Source organism: Schistocerca gregaria, chromosome 8 (genome assembly GCF_023897955.1).
Source record: "Schistocerca gregaria isolate iqSchGreg1 chromosome 8, iqSchGreg1.2, whole genome shotgun sequence".
Classification (NCBI taxonomy): domain Eukaryota; kingdom Metazoa; phylum Arthropoda; class Insecta; order Orthoptera; family Acrididae; genus Schistocerca; species Schistocerca gregaria.
The window spans coordinates 496731309-496752173 of NC_064927.1; the positions used below are offsets into that span (position 1 = coordinate 496731309).

General features: G+C 43.5%; 1 protein-coding gene across 1 annotated transcript in view; it reads left to right on the top strand.

Moving 5' to 3' along the window:
• Nucleotides 1-20865, top strand: part of LOC126284861 (UDP-glycosyltransferase UGT5-like) — a 91944-nt gene that overhangs the window by 31290 nt on the left and 39789 nt on the right. Inside the window, 1 exon segment of the mRNA XM_049984097.1 lies at nucleotides 16435-17015. Coding sequence (XP_049840054.1) covers nucleotides 16435-17015 — 581 coding nt within the window.

Below are 20865 nucleotides of genomic sequence, written 5' to 3' on the forward strand. Positions count from 1 at the left end.
CGCTACAGTCTGGAACCACGCGACCGTTACGGTCGCAGGTTCGAATCCTAGCGTAGGCATGGATGTGTGTGATGTCCTTAGGTTAGTTAGGTTTAAGTGGTTCTGAGTTCTGGGGGACTGATGACCTCAGCAGTTATGTCCCATAGTGCTCAGAGCCATTTGAACCATTTTTTTTTGGTCAAGTACGACACATAGTAACAAAGTTACCTTAGTCCAGTCTTTTCTTGTCAACTGATAACCAGTTTTCTGTCTACTAGTGGTCGTTGGCGACTGAACCGAATAGTTTTTCTTTTCAGGGGTTTAATCGTCGGATGCCCACAGTTGTAGAATGTCTAGCTGGTGTTGAAGTCTTTTTACGGCAGTGGTATTGTCTGCTACTAGAGATGGGCAATGTAGCTCACCACTTTAGCCGAGAGGGCTAACGCGCTGCTTCCTGGACTCGGGTAGGCGCGCCGGCCCCTGATCGAATCCGCCCAGCGATTTAACGACAAGGGCCGGTGTGCCGGCCAGCCTGGGTGTGGTTTTTAGGCGGTTTTCGACATCCTCCTAGGTTAATACCGGGCTGGTCCCCACGTTCCGCCTCAGTTACATGGATCGCAGACATCTGAACACTTTCGCGTTATTCCATGGGATTACACTAGTTTTCAGACAGTTGGGGTACACTAATTCCTTCCCGGGGGGTACCCAGTGGCGGCAGGAATGGCATCCGGCCACCCCTTAAAGTAACATTGCCACATCCGTTTAACCATGCCGACCCTTTGTCTCTGTGGGGAAACAGGTACAAGCGAAAGAAACGAAGAAAGACATGGCGATGTGACGTCTGCAAACTACACTAATAGCGTGTTCTGTAATTATGGGAGATCACTCACATACACTGGTGTCCAAAATTGAAGCGACAAAGTGACATTTTCCAGTGTTGCGTTTATTTTGCCATAAAACAGTATAAATGGGGGATGGTGAAGTAAGAATAGTGTAAAGAATACAGAACGTAAACATCTGCAACATGCATAACTGCCGGCTGTGTGGCCGAGCGTTTCTAGGCGCTTCAGTCTGGAACCGCGCGACCTCTACGGTCATGCTGCGAATGACGTCATCAATCTCATGCTGTGGCAATAACGCCCATTCTTCCTGCGGAACTGCTCGCAAGACTTGGAGAGTCCTTGGTGGATAGTGGCGTGACGCAACCAATCTAGCTGGTGCATCCCAGACATATTCTACGGGACTCAAATCGGGAGAACAAGCAGACCACATCTTCCATGCCAATATCTTTCGCTTCCGAGAAAACACCAACCACACGTGCTCCATGAGGTCGAACATTATCGTCCATAAATTCGAAATCTGGGCTCACAGCACCTTGCAACAACCTCACGTGAGGTCCCAAGACCTCTTCGCGATACCTGAAAGCAGTTACAACCTTGCCGATTCTCCGATACTGTTTCATGAAGAGTTGTCAACATAATCCCTGCCCACACCTCGATATCGTTCTCTTTCCACAATGTTTGGTTCCCCAGATCGTGTAGATGGCAGTGTAGATGGCAAACAGAACGGGCGAAAGTACTGAGCCTTGCGGAATTCCTTAGGTTTGTGTCCTGCTGTCCCATATTTTCCCACTAATTTCTACATAAAACCTCCTTCCCGTTAGAAAGCACTTCGGCAGCTCTGTATTGTCTTTCGCTTTTGTGAGGAGCCGTCTCTTCACGCTTCCTCTATGTTCGGGCTGCAGCAGTGGCGAACTTTGAGAAATTTATATTACAAGCCAGGTATTCCGAAATGCAGAGGAGTTATATCTCTGCAGAAAGTTTCTGTTGATATGCGAATTGTTCGTAGCTATGATACTGAAGTCCAATAGTGGTGGTCGAATTCTTGCCGATAATATTCTCTCAAGCATTGTTCCCAATGTTGATTATAGGTTTACAGGTCTATGGCTCCTTGGCTCTTTGAGGTGTTTGCGTGGCTTGAGAATTGACATAATGTTGTGGTCTTCAGTCCTGAGACTGGTTTGATGCAGCTCTCCATGCTACTCTATCCTGTGCAAGCTTCTTCATCTCTCAGTACCTACTGCAGCCTACATCCTTCTCAATCTGCTTAGTGTATTCATCTCTTGGTCTCCCTTGATGCCTCAGAAGATGTCCTACCAACAGATCCCTTCTTCTTGTCAAGCTGTGCCACAAACTCCTCTTCTCAGCAATTCTATTCAGTACCTCCTCATTAGTTATGTGATCTACCCATCTAATCTTCAGCATTCTTCTGTAGCACTACATTTCGAAAGCTTCTATTCTCTTCTTGTCCAAACTGTTTATGTGGCTACACTTCATACGAATACTTTCAGAAACGACTTCCTGACACTTAAATCTATACTCGATGTTAACAAATTTCTCTTCTCCAGAAACGCTTTCCTTGTCATTTTGCTCCCCAAATAGCAAAACTCCTTTACTACTTTAAGTGCCTCATTTTCTAATAATATTAATTAATTAAACAGCTGTTGTAAATTCTAGTTAGCAATACTACCTACTTTCGTGGCAGATTTTTTAACGTCTTAGTTATCTCTTCAGTCCAGGTGCTGAATCGGTATTGCAGTTCTTGATGATTCCTTCCAGTTCTTGTGGTGTGGGCTGTTCCAGCTGGTCTCTGCTTCAGACAGTTGACTGATTCTACTGTTCCATTGTCCTCGGTTTGGTCATTTTGGAAATCATTTAGATTAATTACGTTTTGTACTTCGAACGTTGTGGCTTCCAATTACGCCTTTTCCAAGTGGTCCAACGAAAGTCTGTTATCGTCCAGTGGAGCCCTTTTTGCTTGTCGAGGGTTTCAGATGGTCGGGGAAGTTGCAGTTCATTACGCGATCGTAGCTGTTGGGTTGACGTTCGATCTTCTCACAGTTCAGAGCGCCATTCTGTGGCACTTCTAATCAGTTCTCACGACAACTGCTTCATTTATCGTCTGTAGGCTGGGTTACAGGTTCGCTGCCGGCATTTCCTGATATTCGATGATAGTGCCTTAATTGCTTGGTCAACAAGTTCCGTTGTGCCAATGTTTTCTGTTGGTCTGATACTGCTAATTAGCCAACTATGGACTTGACCCAGTCCACTCTAGTTTTTGTTACTCGCGAAATGCGGCAGATAACAGGGCTGTGATCTGAAGTCAACTCACTGGTGGTTCTTCAGCTGAGAAGAGGACTGATGCCCTTGATGTTTACTGTATGCTTAGCCTGCGGCCTGTGGTTCTGTATGACGAATATGCATGTTGGCTTTTCTGGTCCAGTAATTACTGCTTAGAGCCGTTATACAAAGTAGTAAAGTTGTCCTCCTTTTGCGTTCTCTTGGTGTTGATTCCATACTATGTTCTTCTATATTAAGATCTCATAAAGCATGATTTTTTCGCAACGATCCATTAGTGTGATAAAATCGTCGCCTTCAGTATCAATTCCTGGTCGTAAGTAGGCGGCTATCAACGAAATTTTTCATTAAATGTTTCTATAGTTACTGCTGTTGCTTCTAGGGGCGTTAAATGAGGAAACGTTTCATAGCTGTTTGTGAGTGAGAACCGTAAAAACATTGCAGTAATTCCTCCTCTCCTGTTAGGTCTGTCAGTGCGATAGCGAATCACGTTTCTAATTTTGAATCGCTGGGTTGGTCTTAGCTGAGTTTCTTATTCTTGACGCCGTTTGCATTGTATATGCAAAATGTGAGTTTTTTTTTTTCATCTGAGGCATATGATCCATTACTCGTTGGGGGAATCATTATTACACGTTCTCTCACAACTAGACTTCTTGAGAAGGTCAGCTGAATTGTTGAACTCTCTTGCTATGTCCGTTGTCATAGCTGCGAGGTTGCGTCTTTTAAAGAGGGAGACAATTGATCCTATATTGGAGTGTCCTTTCATTATTCCTGATGGACCCTGCGAGTTTCCGAATGTTGGTTTTGTCCTCCATCGTTCCTTTCCTGCCTTATAACGGCACTGAGTTCTCTTCGCTGTTGGGTTGTTCCCTGCTTTGAATACTTGTTGCGATTTGGTGTGGATGTTCGTAGTTGCCGGAAGACTTCTGTTTGGAACTGGAATGTTGTTGCTGTGGGCTGTGGTTGCTGCTTCTTCGTTGTTTCTGGCGACAGCTGGTGTTAGCTTGACTGCTTTCTGATACTCCTCGCATCCTTTCGAGGAAGCTTGATGCCCTGATTGACTACAGTTTGTACACTGATGTGGTTCGTTGAGAGAATGTGTGCAGTTCTTACATTGGTGATTGTCCCCACATTTGAGACGTGTAGTCGGCATTATACAATAAAACGCTGTTTGAAAGAACTTATGAGAGCGCTTGAAATTCGACACGACCATCCATTGATTTGTGATTTTCTACTTTTATTCTCGTACAAAACATGTATTTTATTTGAGGTCTTTCGGGAAGTGTGACACAGTACGTAGATTTTGAGCTGCGCCTTGTATGTGCAGGTTTCGTCCCTTGAATTGGTGAACACATATGAGATTGAGTTTAAGCCCCTTCTTCACAAAGTTCCTATTCCAGAACTTCTTGAGCTACCAATTTGATAACAACTTGACGTTCTCTATCTTTCGCCGGTTGATGAATATATACCGCCATTTTTATCTCTTGAAAAAAAAAAAAAACATTTCATTGCAGCTTTTTGATCATCTAGGAAGCCAAAGTCGTACTTAATTTGATTACTTCTGTATATCACTGTCACAAATCTACTTATTTCCTGTTTGAATGCGGCGTTAAGTTCAATGTATTTAATTTGTCTTTTGTTAAAAGTCGCAGTTAAATGCTGAAGTGGATGCTCCTGGTTGAGTTTCCACAGGGATCTTATCTGTGACCTCAAGAGGTTCAAATTTATTTATTGTTAGTATTTCCCGTTTTCTTGCTGGCAGATGGGATTTCCAAGAATGGTTTCCATTTTCTGTTGCTTTTCTTGTTTGAAATGGTCAGTTTCACCCTGACCGGTGATCTTGAACCTCCATGCGTTGTGGTAGGTCGATGTCTGCGTTGTTCGTTTGGCATTCGTCTTCGTCTGAAGAGAATTCCAGACCTGATGCAGTGAGACTTTCTTCAACTCTTCTTACAATCTCTGCTACTTGTGCTTTGATGTCACTTTCTTGTCCGAGTTGTATGACTTTCTTCTCGAATCAGCCTGGGACGCAACTGTTCCGCCACGTCTGTGTTGTCTGCAGCCCTCAGCTGTTGGGCTGTAGGTATGATGCGTGGCGCCGCCCTCGTTTCCCCTCTCCCCTGGTGCTCTGGCCCAGAGGAACACGCAGTGCACTGGCCATCCGCAAAGTGGGGTCCCGGCTCCTCCCCCCACCGTCCCCTGAGCTGCCCCTCCTACCTGTGCAGCTAGCCCGCACATCCCCGCCTGCGCTACGTCAGCCCTGTCAGACACAACCCTGCTCCTGTAGGGGCTCAAAAACACCGATGAACTGCGCAGAACGCAAATCGTGCTCGAAAAGACGTTGCGACCCCTGCAAGCACCTCACGTACGTTTCTGAGTGGTTCACACTGATCACCCAAGATCCCATCTCGGTGGCCGACGGCCGAGCTGAATAATCCTGTCTGTATGGTCATTAGATCAGGTAACTGTATCTTCATCGAAATTACATAGGTACTTTAATCAGAATTTCATGGCAGTTGGACAAGTGGAAGTGGTTCGAAATACAGTTTTAATATTTGGCTTAAACAGTTCTGCCGTAAACCGTGGTTATTTGAGCCGTATGGGTTATCCTCGATTCAAAATGGATAACAATTCCTGTCTGTTGTCAAGGACAGTAGTTAAAGATGAGAGTATTAGTAACATGATTTTCCGATAGCTAGCTGCAGTACCTTTAGTATAGATAGATTTGTTAGTTCAAATATTCCAGAATCAGATTTTCACTCTGCAGCGGAGTGTGCGCAGGCTGTGGCTAACCCATGTCTCCGCAATATCCTTTCTTTCAGGAGCGCTAGTTCTACAATGTTCGCAGGAGAGCTTCTGTAAAGTTTTGAAGGCAGGAAGTGAGGTACTGGCAGAAGTAAAGCTGTGAGGAGGGGGTGTGATTCGTGCTTGGGTAGCTCAGTTGGTAGAGCACTGGTCCGCGGAAAGCAAAGGTCCCGAGTTCGAGTCTCGGTCCGGCACACAGTTTTAATCTGCCAGGAAGTTTCAGTTCAAATAGTGGCCACCAGAAGCTCTGTTTTCGCTCGTTTGTTACAGTGGAAAATTGTTATGTCCACTTCTCAACTTTCACTTCTCAACCATCAAAGGACAGATTGTTGGTAAGTGTTATATTAAAATTTCACTCCATTGGCAATTTTTTAAACCTTTGAGAATTCTACCCATAGTCCGTTTAATATTCTTATAAAGTAAACCATATATAAACACGTTGACTTAAAAGCTTGTCGACAGTAAAATGCGAGAATCGGGTACTTGAGCCTATTGTGTTTATCATGTTGTTTGTTTTCGAGTAAGAACAAATCACACTTGTAACCCTGGAATCCGATATTTTCGTAAGCTCAGGTTGTCAATAACATACATTCATCTGCAAAACTAGATAGCTGTTTTTAAAATGTTGAATCTCAAATTCGCCAACCATAAATCAAGCGCTACACACAACCATAATTTAGGCAGATGGAAGGTGTTCGAAGCAAGTCTTCAAAAAGGACAGACTACTGATTAAAAAGATCAAGAAAGTAGAGGCGAAAGAAATTAAAAAATGAGATGGAATTGTAAACAGAATGTTTGATATAATCAGATTACTGTCAAAACAAAATTTCGCGTTAACCGGTCACAGGGAAGATGATACCAGTGCCAATAGATGAAACTTTTTGGAATTCGTGCAGTAAAAAACGAATCAGTTATTACTGAGATGATAGTAAGAAAGCCCGATGCTGATGAAGTTGGCATTATGAATTGCTGCTGCGCTGGCCGGAAGGCAAAAATCTGTGACCTTTGCAAACCACTCGTTCAAACTAGAGTGCTTGCATGCCGCTTCGGTAGAGGTGATTGCAGTGACTTCCTTCGGCACATGCTTCCTTTACTACGTCCGCACACTGTTGGGAATTCTGATTGCTGCTTTAGGCAGGAGTTTGAAGGGAATTCAGGATACGTATTGGAGCGCAGGAAACGATGCAGTACACGCAATACGAAATCATCTGAAACAAATTTTGGCAACGCTAGAGAAGCCAACAGAAATAGACGAAAGGTTGAACTGCGGACGCAGAAATTTTGCTAGTCGCGATACAATCATTTCTTTTTCCGCAGTGCTACGCTAATGATAACCAAAATTATTTTCAAACAGAGGGACTTACCGCATATAAGTGTCCTCAGAAAATAAGCACCTTACAGATAGTTTGGAAGAGAAACGAGAGCATTTCATAGACGAGGCTTTAAGTTACGCTACTAGCTTGTGTGAAGCACTCGGCATTTCTACTGAACTTCCAAGATGAATTAGATGCAGGCACATTTATGGCGACGGAAGTAGAGATGTCCGCTTTTGCCACGAAGACGACTTAAAACGAGAAATATTTCCTTCGTTAGATAAACTTCTGACGTTCTAGAAAGGTTCCAGCCAGCTCCAGAGTTTGACCGAAAAAAAGTGTTCCTAAGGTGCAGTAGTGATGGACGTCGATGATGAGAAATGTGACCTCGACCAAGCTCCTCGAGATCACGAAAGAGAAGACTTTAAGCTTGGGTGCGTGCGTCTACGTACTTTGGCAGCCACAACAGACAGAAAGTTGTTGATTTCGGCCCGCTGGGTTTACTTAGGCTCATTTTTGAGGACAAGACTGACGAAGGGTTAACTAACGTAGCTATAAAAATGGAATATTCCTCACATTTGTCAAAAGTAGTTCTAGTCATGAGAGAAGAACTTTTTAAGATCTGCAATGTCCACTGTAAAATTAACGAATGCTGCTATTTTGGCAATTGAACAAGAGGTGCAAATTGACACTGAAGAGTAAGTCCTTGTGAGTAGTGGAATTCTCCTGAACCTAACAAATCCTAGTTTAACTGAATTAAGTACTTCTGATACTGATAAGCGGACGAAGGAGAGCACGCTTGGTCAAGCGCAAACGAGATGGACCTCGCGTAATGGGCGATGGAAATGCCTACTGACGTCCTACTGACAAGATATTATTGCAGACTTAGTATTGGTAAAAGTACTCCGCAAACTTAAATCACAGCACCATAACTTGTTGCTCTGAAAGCCCATTCCATGTACGTTCACATGTTACATATTATTTACCTTTAATGCATGAATGTACATATCGTTGAAACTATCTTAAATATATGATGTTTTTCTTTGCTGTTATGGACAAATCACACGAAAAAGTCGTATAAATAATCTTCGAAAACAATTCGTTCACTATAACGGAAAGCAATGAAGACACCCAAAAAACTATTTCCTTTTTCTTCTTTTGATAAGCATTAACCAGATATTGGTACGCATGGTCAAAGCTGCCTACTATTTATGCTTAGCTGCGAAAATAGAGGGGGTGGGCTACAAATTTAGGGCTCACACTGGGTGGCAGAAATCCACGGTACACGACTGGGAAAGACAGACAAATGGTACATGTGTTAGTAATTTAATGGATGAAGTGCATGTGTGGGGCAGTAAAGCTCAGAAAAAATGTGAAACTTTTAGAAGACTGAAACAAGTTTTTTTGAGCAAATACTGGTCACAAAAGCGTCAGTGGGCCATCAAAACATCATCGTCACCACCAAAATATACACGGAATGAGAGAACGACTGAGAATATTTCGAAAAGATATTGGGATAAAAACACGTATTTTACTGGATCATCGAAATACGCGTTTTTATCCCAATCTTGTGATCTTTTACGATCACGATTTAACTGGAATTTTAACTCAAAGGTTACCTTTCCCGTTGCGCGAAAAATTGATTTTTTCTGCACACCATGAAACTGAAGAGCATACGTTTTATTAGGTCACTCGAAAAATATTAATCAAGAAGGAAGACAACGTTATGGAACGAATTTTGGTAGAAATAAATCGCAAAACAAGTTTTCCAACAAAGGAAGAAAAGTTCCTCAGGAATTACGGACCACGAAATCGCTTTGAAGAAAGATTACAGGCAGCTTAGGGAAGATTGCAATCGTTTGAAGAGAACTATCCGCAGCACAGTGGTAGATGAACTCACGACAAGTCGCTGGATATGAGAAGGCCGGCCTCCACTGTTAAACAAGATGAAGTTTCGGATAGGACTCTGCCCGAAACCGTGATCTCCGGTAACGAGTTAGTACTTGTCACTTGTCAGTTGTGATGCGGATTATGACGTAAGAGACGACTTGACGCGAGAGCGTGAAGTTATTGCTGAAGATGTGTTGATGTCCGTCACTGACATTAATGTTTGCCGTATAAGGTATTCGGGCTTCTGGATAGCGATAGTCAGCTATGTGCACTGTCGAATAAACTGTATATACAGTGAAGTGACAGTGCACAATTCCCATATTTTCCTGTGGACAGTGTCCGTATCATTAGGGGACAGTTAGTCTGTTTCCATCGTCTTGGGCTTTTGGATTGAGGGAGAGGGGAAAGTGGTGTGAGATGATGTGTATGTCGGAAATAGCCCGATTTGACACCAATTTTACATATCATTTTAATGCTACGATATGATTATTGGAAGAGGAGGAGGGTACAGGAAGTTTAAGTTGGAAATAATATGATATGATAACATTTCTGGGCGTCATTTGAATACTATACCTAAATTGGTAGGTGATAGGGCGGAGAGAGTATAAAGTAGAACTCTATACAATGGAGAACGAGCCAAAATTGCAAATTTCCGTTTATTATTTAACTGATGATTAATTTCATGCCGTGACCCATTTTCAGATCAGCCAGATATTCAAAATGGTATTTCCAAAAATACAAGAACAATGTCAAGATAAAAATATACGTATTATCAAGACCAAATGAATATCTGCATGAGACATAACTGTTCATCTGCAACTTTTGTTGGTTTTCCGTTGTACTGATTAATAGAAGTTGCTGGCCTGCAATTAATTCAGCATGCTAGAAGTTCGTAAAGCAGAACTGGTTTGTTTCCACCATCTTGGATTTATGTGAATGGCTGGAGGTAAGGAGTGATCTAGGGAATTGGGGAGAGGGGGGGAGGGTTTTTAATTTTCCGTTAAGACAGATGGTCTATTTCTGCCATTTGACTTGTTTCATTTTTAATACACTATGATTAGCTGGAAAAAAGAAAGACGCAAGGGGAAATGGGGTGTAGCTTCCCATAGATACGTATGATGACATCACTGATAAGAGCTGTGACGTTACTTATGACGGCTCTCATAAGGCTGATTTCACCTCTGTGTGCCAGAGTCGCCAATGTAAACAAAGTTTGTTGTGGTTGGCAGGAGAGCCAACACCGTTACTACAGGAGGCTGAAATGCACGCGTTTTAGCTCACGCAGGCTGGCGTGAGGCCTGGAGCATGACAAGGGAATTAGAATTGAGAAAAACGGGCGTAGCTGGTGGAATAATTAAGTTTAATCCATTAATGACGAACGTCGGTCTTGACAGTACGTGATTTACAATATCAATAGAAACTGATCACGGCGTCTTGCTACGTCGTAGCAAATAACGTAGCTGAAGGCTATGCTAACTATCGTCTCGGCAGATGAAAGCGTAATTTGTCAATGAACCATCGCTAGCAAAGTCAGCTGTACAACTGGGCGAGTGCTAGGAAGTCTCTCTAGACCTGCCTTGTGGCGGCGCTCGGTCTGCAATCACTGATAGTGGCGACACGCGGGTCCGACGTATACTGCCGGACCGCGGCCGATTTAAAGGCTACCACCTAGCAAGTGTGGTGTCTGGTGGTGACACCACAAAGGTGACAAGAGAAGCCATCCCCACACTACTTGTACATATTGCTACTTGAAAATATTGCAAGCAAAAAGTAGTTTGTGCAACTTTTATACGTGACAGAGACTCGGATCGTAATATGATTTGAGGGCTTTGAAAGTTACTTACGGCTCTTCGCTACTTTATGGGTGCCTGAGTGCTGCATGTGGGAATAATATTGTCTAAATCCATGGATACGTCCATACAAGTGTAAGAGGAGAAGAGATATTTACTCTTAAGTTTTCGTTTGCTCATCATGGGTTGGGCTGTGGGTGGGAGAGTTTGAGGGAGAGAGAAGAACTGTCAGTCACAACTATGACTTCCTTCAGCCCAAATGTTTCTCAGACTCTGTGTGAATATTTAGAGTAGCAATGAGACATTGAAATAAAAGACTGAAATATTTAAAATGTGTTGATGAATACCGTAATGTTCGCGATTTGACGACCGTGCAATGCGGGTGAGCTGCTGGTGATGGAAATGAGTAGATGGCTTAGTGCGTGAAAAGTATAATAATAGGGGTAGCGCGAGCTTTGGGTTCGTTTCATTCAAACTGTCAGGATGGAAGTATATGTGTTATTAAAATTTCTGAGATGCGGAATGTGATATAGAGGTGAAGAATGTAATTTTCAGGGGTTATCTGACAAAAGCTATGGAGATGAAAGGGAAGTGTAGCTCGTAGAAAGAATAGATTTTTGTAAGAATGTTCACGATATGGTGAGGGAAGGCGGTTATGGTGACCCAGGTTGAGTGAGGACTGTTAACATGGCGGGGTTTTGCTGATCAAGTTTGGAGGAGATACAGGATTGCTCGAGGTGGTCTATAAACTGGAGGATAGAAATAAACGAGATGTGCAGATAACAAGTGCGCACAGGGGAAGGTAGACGGGTGTGGAGCGAGGATGAGAGCATGATGTCAAGGACTTGAAAGGATGGAAAAATTTGGCAGAGCCAGATATTTAGAAATTCAGGCAACGTTGGCGGGGATAAGGATGGGTCGGATAGTATTTTATCAGTCTGATTGGCGGTGGAAGGGGAAGTTGTCTGAGTGGGTTCGCGCTTCCGTGTAACACTAGACACAAACTCGGTTAATTCAACAACCTGCCTTCAGTACTGTTTTGTCTGCGAGGATATGGACCCTTGGCATGAAAAGCTGTATGCCCAACGCTTAAGATGTCTATAATTTTTGTTCACTGTGATAGTAAAATAAAATAAAATTCTCCAGAGTGTGGGTATGGGAGATTCTTACGCACAAGACAATAAACTGTTTCTTTAAAGTAACGTGGGTTTTTGAAGATGAGACGATTGTTTTTACCGTTAATAGTGTAAACATGGCTCAAATGGTTCAAATGGCTCTGAGCAGTATGGGAGGTCATAAGTCCCCTAAAACTTAGAACTACTTAAACCTAACTAACCTAAGGATATCACTCACATCCATGACCGAGGCAGGATTCGAACCTGCGACCGTAGCAGTCGCGCGATTCCAGACTGAAGCGCCCAGAACCGCTCGGCCACATCGGTCGGCCCTGGTTAGCTCCAAATACTGAAAGCTGCCGGCGTACACCTTTCCCATTTGCATCTTTTCAGTGGTGCATTCGGCCCTGACTTCAGTTTTATGGGTGACAATGGCTGGTCGCATGGAACGGCGCAGCTGGAGGAGCTCCTCGAAGTTCAGGAAACGGACTGACACAGCAGCTTCCCGCACTTAACTCCCACCGAGCATCTGTGGGACTCGTTGGGAAGTGCTTCCACGTGCACCAGCGATCGTCTAGCAGTTTTCAACCTCGCTGGTGCAGAAATGGAACACCCTATGTCAAGAATTTACGTGAACATGTTTACTCCGCTATTGTCGCATGTTCGAATCCTGCCTCGTGCATGGATGTGTGTGATGTCCTTAGGTTAGTTAGGTTTAAGTAGTTCTAAGTTCTAGGGGACTGATGACCTCAGATATTAAGTCCCATAGTGCTCAGGGCCATTTTTTTTGAAGGGTGTATAGTGTCGCAATGACACCGACCGGTGAGTGTAATTGGTTCAAAGATATGAGGACAGTACGTCACCACAACACATAAACCAGCAAAATAATCATGTTCGACAGCGTTCCTAGGAGCATTAAGTGTCCCCACTTCTCGTCAACTGAGGGTACGTCCAGCATAATGTGGGTTGCTTTGGGGAGACGTACCGCAGCCGGTCCGCCTGCAGTTGCCAACCACGGTGGTGGAGAAATGGAACGCAATACCGCAGCAGTGCTTTACCAACCTTGCGGCTAGCGTGGGAGCACGTTGCAGAGAGTGCATTAACGCCCGTTGTGATCACAAAAGCTATTAACAGCCATGGACCCGCCTTTTGCAATGTCCTACCAGTCGTCATGTGGCGACTTCAATGTAGTTACAGTCTTTGAATAAAAGTGACATTTCTTTTTGTCTCATTCAGCTGTGTCAGTTTTCTTCTATACCATACTGTACCAGTTCTTTCTATGTATAGTCGAAGTTTCATCTAGCTATGTTACTTGGCAGTGATATATCATGTGAAAATTAATTTCACCCTTAAGTTTTTCCAGCAGCGTGTAATACACATGTGGAGATACTGTACTGACAATATCTTTACATATTTTACCAGATGTTTAAGACTTTTAAGTATTGTGGTGATGCCAATATATTTATGCATTTGTTTGACGTACCTTTTAGATTTAATGTATCGTTTCAGATACCAACGACACTGCACAAACTTAAAGGTTCCCTATCTTTGAAAGTAGAGAAAGAGTGAAGCATAAATGGCAACACAGCAATAGTATTTGCTTATGATGTAGAATTTTAAACATACATTATTCATAGTATTCTATATAAACATTTTTAGATGTAAAAACAATGATTTGTGTGTGAGCGTATGTGTGTGTGTGCGTGTCTGTGTGTGTGTGTGTGTGTGTGTGTGTGTGTGTGTGTGTGTGTGTGTGTGCGTGCGTGCGTTTCTGGGAGAGAGAGAGAGAGATACAGAGAGGAGAAATGAGGGAGGGACAGAGAGATGAAATTTACTGATGAGGCAGAATTTTAGGTTCTGTATTTCAAATAAACATTTTTTAAGCGAAGTACAACTGTATGTATGGAAAATGCGAAATTTCGCGAGTTAGGTAAAATACTGACAAGGAGCCGCAAAAGGCCAATAGCGTTTTATGGCATTCGACGCCCCGTACGTCGTCTATCTTGCAACCTCGATATTGGCTGCTAATGGCAACAAGAGGCGGGGCTGGAGGTATCCAGTTGTGAGCACAGCATCAGGTTGTGGAGCGTAGTTGAGCTGCTTAATCGAAGGGTCACTCACAACAGTGCTACAACGCTAGTGGTGACGATAAACAAAGCAAATACTACATAATATTTACAACAGTTGCCGCAGTTGATATTTCGTCAGAAAGGGACACAAGGAATTTCGCAGAGTGAGAAAGAAACAGATGAAATGTAATCTTTAGGTGTCGAACCAGTAGTACATCATTCTCGCCGGGCAGGGATCCACAAATCCCGTCTCCAGGGAAACGTAGTAAAGGACGATTGTTTTCCAAGGAGCGGGTGGGAAACATAATTACTGGATGATCGTCAGGAGCATAGTTAAAAAGTAATTATGAAAGTCCGCAGCGACATGACGGTGTAGTGCACAAGAAAAAATACGGATATTCAAGGGAGCAAAAGCGCACTGTTACAAAACCAGGTGTATGTGCGTTTGAACGATGCTCGATATAATTTACAGGATGTCCATCATTATGACCTACTACGTTGTGTACATCAAATTGTGCGCGAAAAAGATTACCGTGATTTCAAGGGAAGCATAACTTCAAACTGTGTTACAGAACTGGAGGAAGTAAGATAAAGAAATTTCAAACAAAACGTCAAGTTGACGATGCACAGCAAACTGTGGAATCGGCGCTAAAATTTGTCTCTCAGGTAAACAAACTTATTCCATCATTCAGTAAGGAATTTGTTTTCAACTCCGACCAGACGGAATTTGAACAGGAAATGCATGTGAAAGGAACCCTGTAAGTTAGAGGTACCAAGACATTTGTATCAAGAACAACTAATATCAATGTCTTAACACATTCACGTACAATTATGTTAATCTTCATGGTAAAGTGGCCGGAGAGTTGTTTATTTATTGTGCTGCGAGAAGTTGGATGTCCTCTGCCGCCTACGATTCTTCTCTGTGGGCGTTATCTTGCAAAGGCAGTAGGGAATATTTACGTCACAGCAAGCGAGAGTGGGGAAATGAGCTAAGAGAACTACATCTGTGGTATGAGCACTGCTTTAGGCCAATAGCTGGACGAAACCACTTGTTTTTGTTTGTTTCCTGGCCTGCGTAAAGAAATACTCGCCCTCAGAGCAAACTATCCCTCCAGAAAAGTGTGTGACATTGCATTTCGTACCACCTGCAACAAACGGACAAATTTAGCCACCCGGTATTTGTTTTTTCAGTGCCTATAAAACATATTATCACAATATCTGCACCTACGCCTTAGAGGATAGCCAGTTTCACGATAAGAACCATGACACAGTGATTCGCTTTCGGTTGCACACCATCACATTCCATCAATTCTCATCAACCCGTTACACCAAGATGATTCTGTGTGTGTTGTTTAAGAGTGGATACGTAGCTGAATATCCTGCACCATTTGTAACTCCGAAGGAGCTCACCTTCGATCTTGATGCTACGAACCTTAATCATGGCTGCGGTACGCCAATTTTCATTCGGTGTTCTTGGTGCAAATTAATTATTTGTTGTGAACATTTCTTGACTGTCGGCTATGTCCATTTTGTGAAGTATAACAGATACATCCCGTAGAAGGTTGACCCCTGCACCTCCCAGACACATTTACTGTCCAACTCCTGATGTAGGTGGTGGGTGATTAGCAGCCAGTTAACATTTTTCCTGTCACAATTATCAACTAAAGACTGAACTTGAGACCTCGCGCTGAAGTGGTTCAGTGTGAGTTCTGACTCGGAGATGTAAATACCTGTGCGTCCCTGACTGACCAAGGAGCATGGCGTAAGAAGAAGTTCCAAAAATGTGATTGCTGGCTAAATTACTGGGCTGCTTTTGGGAGACTAAGTATAGATGTTTTGGCTTAGACACACACCTAACACCCCTCCCATACTCGCAGATTTATTCATCTACAGGAATAGCTTTATTCTTTATTCAAAACCCTGAAAATAAGCTAGAGTAAGTATGAAATTTTAATCAAAATATCGCACAGGCTTGGACATACTGGAGTATCATTCAGTCAAGATGTAACACAAGTTTCGTCACTGTATCTGCCGTTCTCGAACTAATATAAAACAAGTATCTTAGATTTATAACTGAAAACAAAATGTGTATATTCCCTTTAAGAAACAATGTCTGTAGTCAGAAGCTTATGAAAGTACCTGCTTTTTCGGCGTCAATTTAAACGGCTTGTGGGAACTTTTGAATCATATCAAAAAGAACTTATGGAGTGTTCCAGAAGAGTCCAGTAAGAAATTGGAGTTTTAAGAACGGTGCACTTGTCCAGTTTCGAAACTAGACATCTCGCCTGTTCGCACAAGCTATGCAACTCAGCTGACTGCCTTCTTTTTCTTTTCAGGTGATCTCAACGCATTCGACGATATCGCCACAGGTCCCTTAGAAATGGCGAAACAGTTTCTTGACTATGCTGAAAAAATGTGTCACGGGTTGCTGAGAGACGAACGTGTACAGAAGTTGCACAAGTCAGGTAAAAAATTTGACGTCATAATTTTGGAGAATCTCTTCTCAGAATGTCTACACGGATACGCTCATGGCCTGAAAGCACCTGTAATTCTGCTTTCAACTTTCGCGGGAACGGACTGGATGACCGACACGGTGGGAAATCCGAACCCTTATTCTTACGTACCGAGTCCATTCCTCGCGTTGGGCACCCACATGAGTTTCCTCGAGAGACTTGAGAATACACTTGTTGGGATAGGAGCAAAAATCGCCCGACAGTTCCTGTATCTGCCGAGGCTGGATTCAATTTTACAGACGTATCTGAAGGATCCGTCATTGCCTTCGCTGTCGGAAATCGAAAGACAGACGTCGCTCTTCCTGGTCAATTATCACTTCGCCCACGGATGTCCTCGGCCACTTGTACCGAGCATGGTGGAAGTTGGAGGACTGCATGTCAGGCAGCCAAAGCAGCTGCCCCAGGTAAGCTCTAGCGACACTAATCGAATACTACAACTTACCAAATCTACACCGAGGTGACAAAAGTCATGGGACATCAATATGCTCATATACAGGGTGTTACAAAAAGGTACGGCCAAACTTTCAGGAAACATTCCTCACACACAAATAAAGCAAAGATGTTATGTGGACGTGTGTCCGCAAACGCTTAATTTCCATGTTAGAGCTCATTTTAGTTTCGTCAGTATGTACTGTACTTCCTCGATTCACCGCCAGTTGGCCCAATTAAAGGAAGGTAATGTTGACTTCGGTGCTTGTGTTGACATGCGACTCATTGTTCTACAGTACTAGCATTAAGCACATCAGTACGTAGCATCAACAGGTTAGTGTTCATCACGAACGTGGTTTTGCAGCCAGTGCAATGTTTACAAATGCGGAGTTGACAGCTGCCCATTTGATGTATGGATTAGCACGGGGCAATAGCCGTGGTGCGGTACGTTTGTATCGAGACAGATTTCCAGAACGAAGGTGTCCCGACAGGAAGACGTTCGAAGCAATTGATCGGCGTCTTAGGGAGCACGGAACATTTCAGCCCATGACTCGCGACCGGGGAAGACCTAGAACGACCAGGACACCTGCAATGGACGAGGCAATTCTTCGTGCAGTTGACGATAACCCTAATGTCAGCGTCAGATACGTTGTTGCTCTACAAGGTAACGTTGACCACATCACTGTATGGAGAGTGCTACGGGAGAACCAGTTGTCTCCGTACCATGTACAGCGTGTGCAGCCACTATCAGCAGCTGATTGGCCCCCACGGGTACACTTCTGCGAATGGTTCATCCAACAATGTGTCAATCCTCATTTCAGTGAAAACGTTCTCTTTACGGATGAGGCTTCATTCCAACGCGATCAAATTGTAAATTTTCACACTCAACATATGTGGGCTGACGAGAATCCGCACGCAATTGTGCAATCACGTCATCAACACAGATTTTCTGTAAACGTTTCGGCAGGCATTGTTGGCGATGTCTCAATTGAGGCCCATGGTCTTGCACCTACGCTCAATGGAGCACGTTATCATGATTTCATACGGAATACTCTCCCTGTGCTGCTAGAATATGTGCCTTTACAAGTACGACACAACATGTTGTTCATGCACGATGGAGCTCCTGCACATTTCAGTCGAAGTGTTCGTACGGTTCTGAACAATACATCTACATCTACATCTACATCTACATGACTACTCTGCAATTCACATTTAAGTGCTTGGCAGAGGGTTCATCGAACCACAATCATACTATCTCTCTACTATTCCACTCCCGAACAGCGAGCGGGAAAAACGAACACCTAAACCTTTCTGTTCGAGATCTGATTTCTCTTATTTTATTTTGATGATCATTCCTGCCTATGTAGGTTGGGCTCAACAAAATATTTTCGCATTCGGAAGTTGGTGACTGAAGTTTCGTAAAAAGGTCTCGCCGCGACGAAAAACGTCTATGCTTTAATGACTTCCATCCCAACTCGTGTATCATATCTGCCACACTCTCTCCCCTATAACGTGGTAATACAAAACGAGCTGCCCTTTTTTGCACCCTTTCGATGTCCTCCGTCAATCCCACCTGGTAAGGATCCCACACCGCGCAGCAATATTCTAACAGAGGACGAACGAGTGTGACGGACGGACGGATTGGTAGAAGCGGACCAATTCCATGGACCCCACGCTCTCCTGGCCTCAATCCTCTTGACTTTCATTTATGGGGGCATTTGAAAGCTCTTGTATACGCAACCCCAGTACCAAATGTAGAGACTCTTCGTTCTTGTATTGTAGACGGCTGTGATACAATACGCCATTCTACAGGGCTGCATCAGCGCATCAGAGATTCCATGCGACGGAGGGTGGATGCATGTGTCCTCCTGTAACAAAGTGTTTGAAGTCACGCTGGTACGTTCTGTTGCTGTGTGTTTACATTCCACGATTAATGTGATTTGAAAAGAAATAATAAAATGAACTCTAACATGGGAAGTAAGCGTTTCCGGACACATGTTCACATAACATCTTTTCTTTCTTTATGTGTGAGGAATGTTTCCTGAAAGTTTGGCCGTACCTTTTTGTAACACCCTGTACAGATGTCGGTAGTATCGTTAGGGAATTCAGTGCTCCGAGATGCACAGTGTCAAGAGCGTAACCAAATTTCAGGCATTACCCCTCGCCACTGACAGCCCAACGACCGACGGTCATCACTTAACGACCGAGAGCAGCGGAGTTGGGGTAGACTCGTCGGTGCTAACAGACAAGCAACACTGCGTGAAATAACCCCAGGAATCATTGTGGAACGAACGCACGAGGAACGTATCCGTTGGTGTTAATGAGGTATGGCAGCATACGATCGACGCGAATGCCTTTGCTGACAGCACGATATCGTCTTCAGCGCCCCCTCCGGGCGCGTGACCAAGTCGGTTGGACGCTAGGTGACTGTGAAGACATGGCCTGGTCACGTGACTCCCATTTTCAGTTGGTAAGAGCTGATGGTAGGACTCGAGTGTGGTGCAGTCCCCATGAATCCGTGGACCCAAGTTGTCGACAAGGCACTGTGCAAGGTGGTTGTGGCTCCAAAATGGTGTGGGCTGTGTTTACATGGAGTGGGCTGGGTCCTCTGGCCCAGCTGAACCGATCTTCTACTGGAAACGGTTACGTTCGGCTACTCGCAGCCACTCGTGGACTTCATGTTCCCAAACAAAGATTAAATTTATACGAATGACAATGTTCCGTATCATTGGGAAAAAATTGTTCGTGATTTGTTTGAAGAGATCATGAGGACAATTCGAGCGAATGATCTGACCACTCATGGAACATTTATGTGAAATAACCGAGAGGTCAGTTCGTGGACAAAGTCCTACACCGCTAATATTTTCGCAATTATGCAACACTATAGACTCAGCATGGCTCAGTGTTTGCGCAATGTACTTCTGACGACTTGTGGAGTCCATGCCATGTGTGGTTGTTGCACTACGCCGGGAAAAAGAATATCCGACACGATTTTAGGAGGTTTCCCATGATTTCTGTCATCTCAGTTCATATGTTGTTCTTTGAACATATATATTTTAGTAATTATATTCCCTGCTTGGTTTCCTCTTACAGTAGTTATTTAAAATGTGTTTTGTACAGTAATCCTTGTGGCCTAAATCATTCGTACTGAAATATTATCAAATCCATGCGTCTTTTTTTATACCTGCAATATTTCTATAGAGAACCTCTGGCACTGTCTTTCGAATGTCTGTCTCATTATTAAATATCTGTCTGCATATTTAACACCGGTGCAGAGGGAAACAGGAGTTATTAAATAGGAAAACTCTAGAGAAAATATGCAATGGTTAACGTGACGAAAACCTATCCTCCAGCTAAGTTTTTCTTTTTTTTTAATTTGCCCCTTAGCGCGTTTTCGAAAATCATATGTCGTGCGTACCTGCTTTTCGTTTATATCTGAGAAGAATGGAGTGCATTGATTCATAAGCTACTTGTCATAAAATGAATCAGTTTAGTTACACACCTTAAAACATTAGACATCAAATACTTGCAGAAATGTCGTACACTGTGTCTTGGAACGGTTAAGGAATATCGTTTAAAGTAAACGACTCAGGAAGGAGTTGCGCATATGTCCCGGTGTCAGTGACAAAGCACAAGTCACCAAGTTGCTAGATGAGGCCGTTAATGTCCGTACCGATTTTCATTTAGAACACTCAGACCCAGTTTTGGAGCACGAGCACCATCTGGGTAGAGACGAAAGTTAAATCTGGGCCTCTCTGGCGCAGCTGCTGTCCATTCAGTGTCCGGTTTCTGATTCAAACTGTTGCTTTATCTTACCCCCTGTCA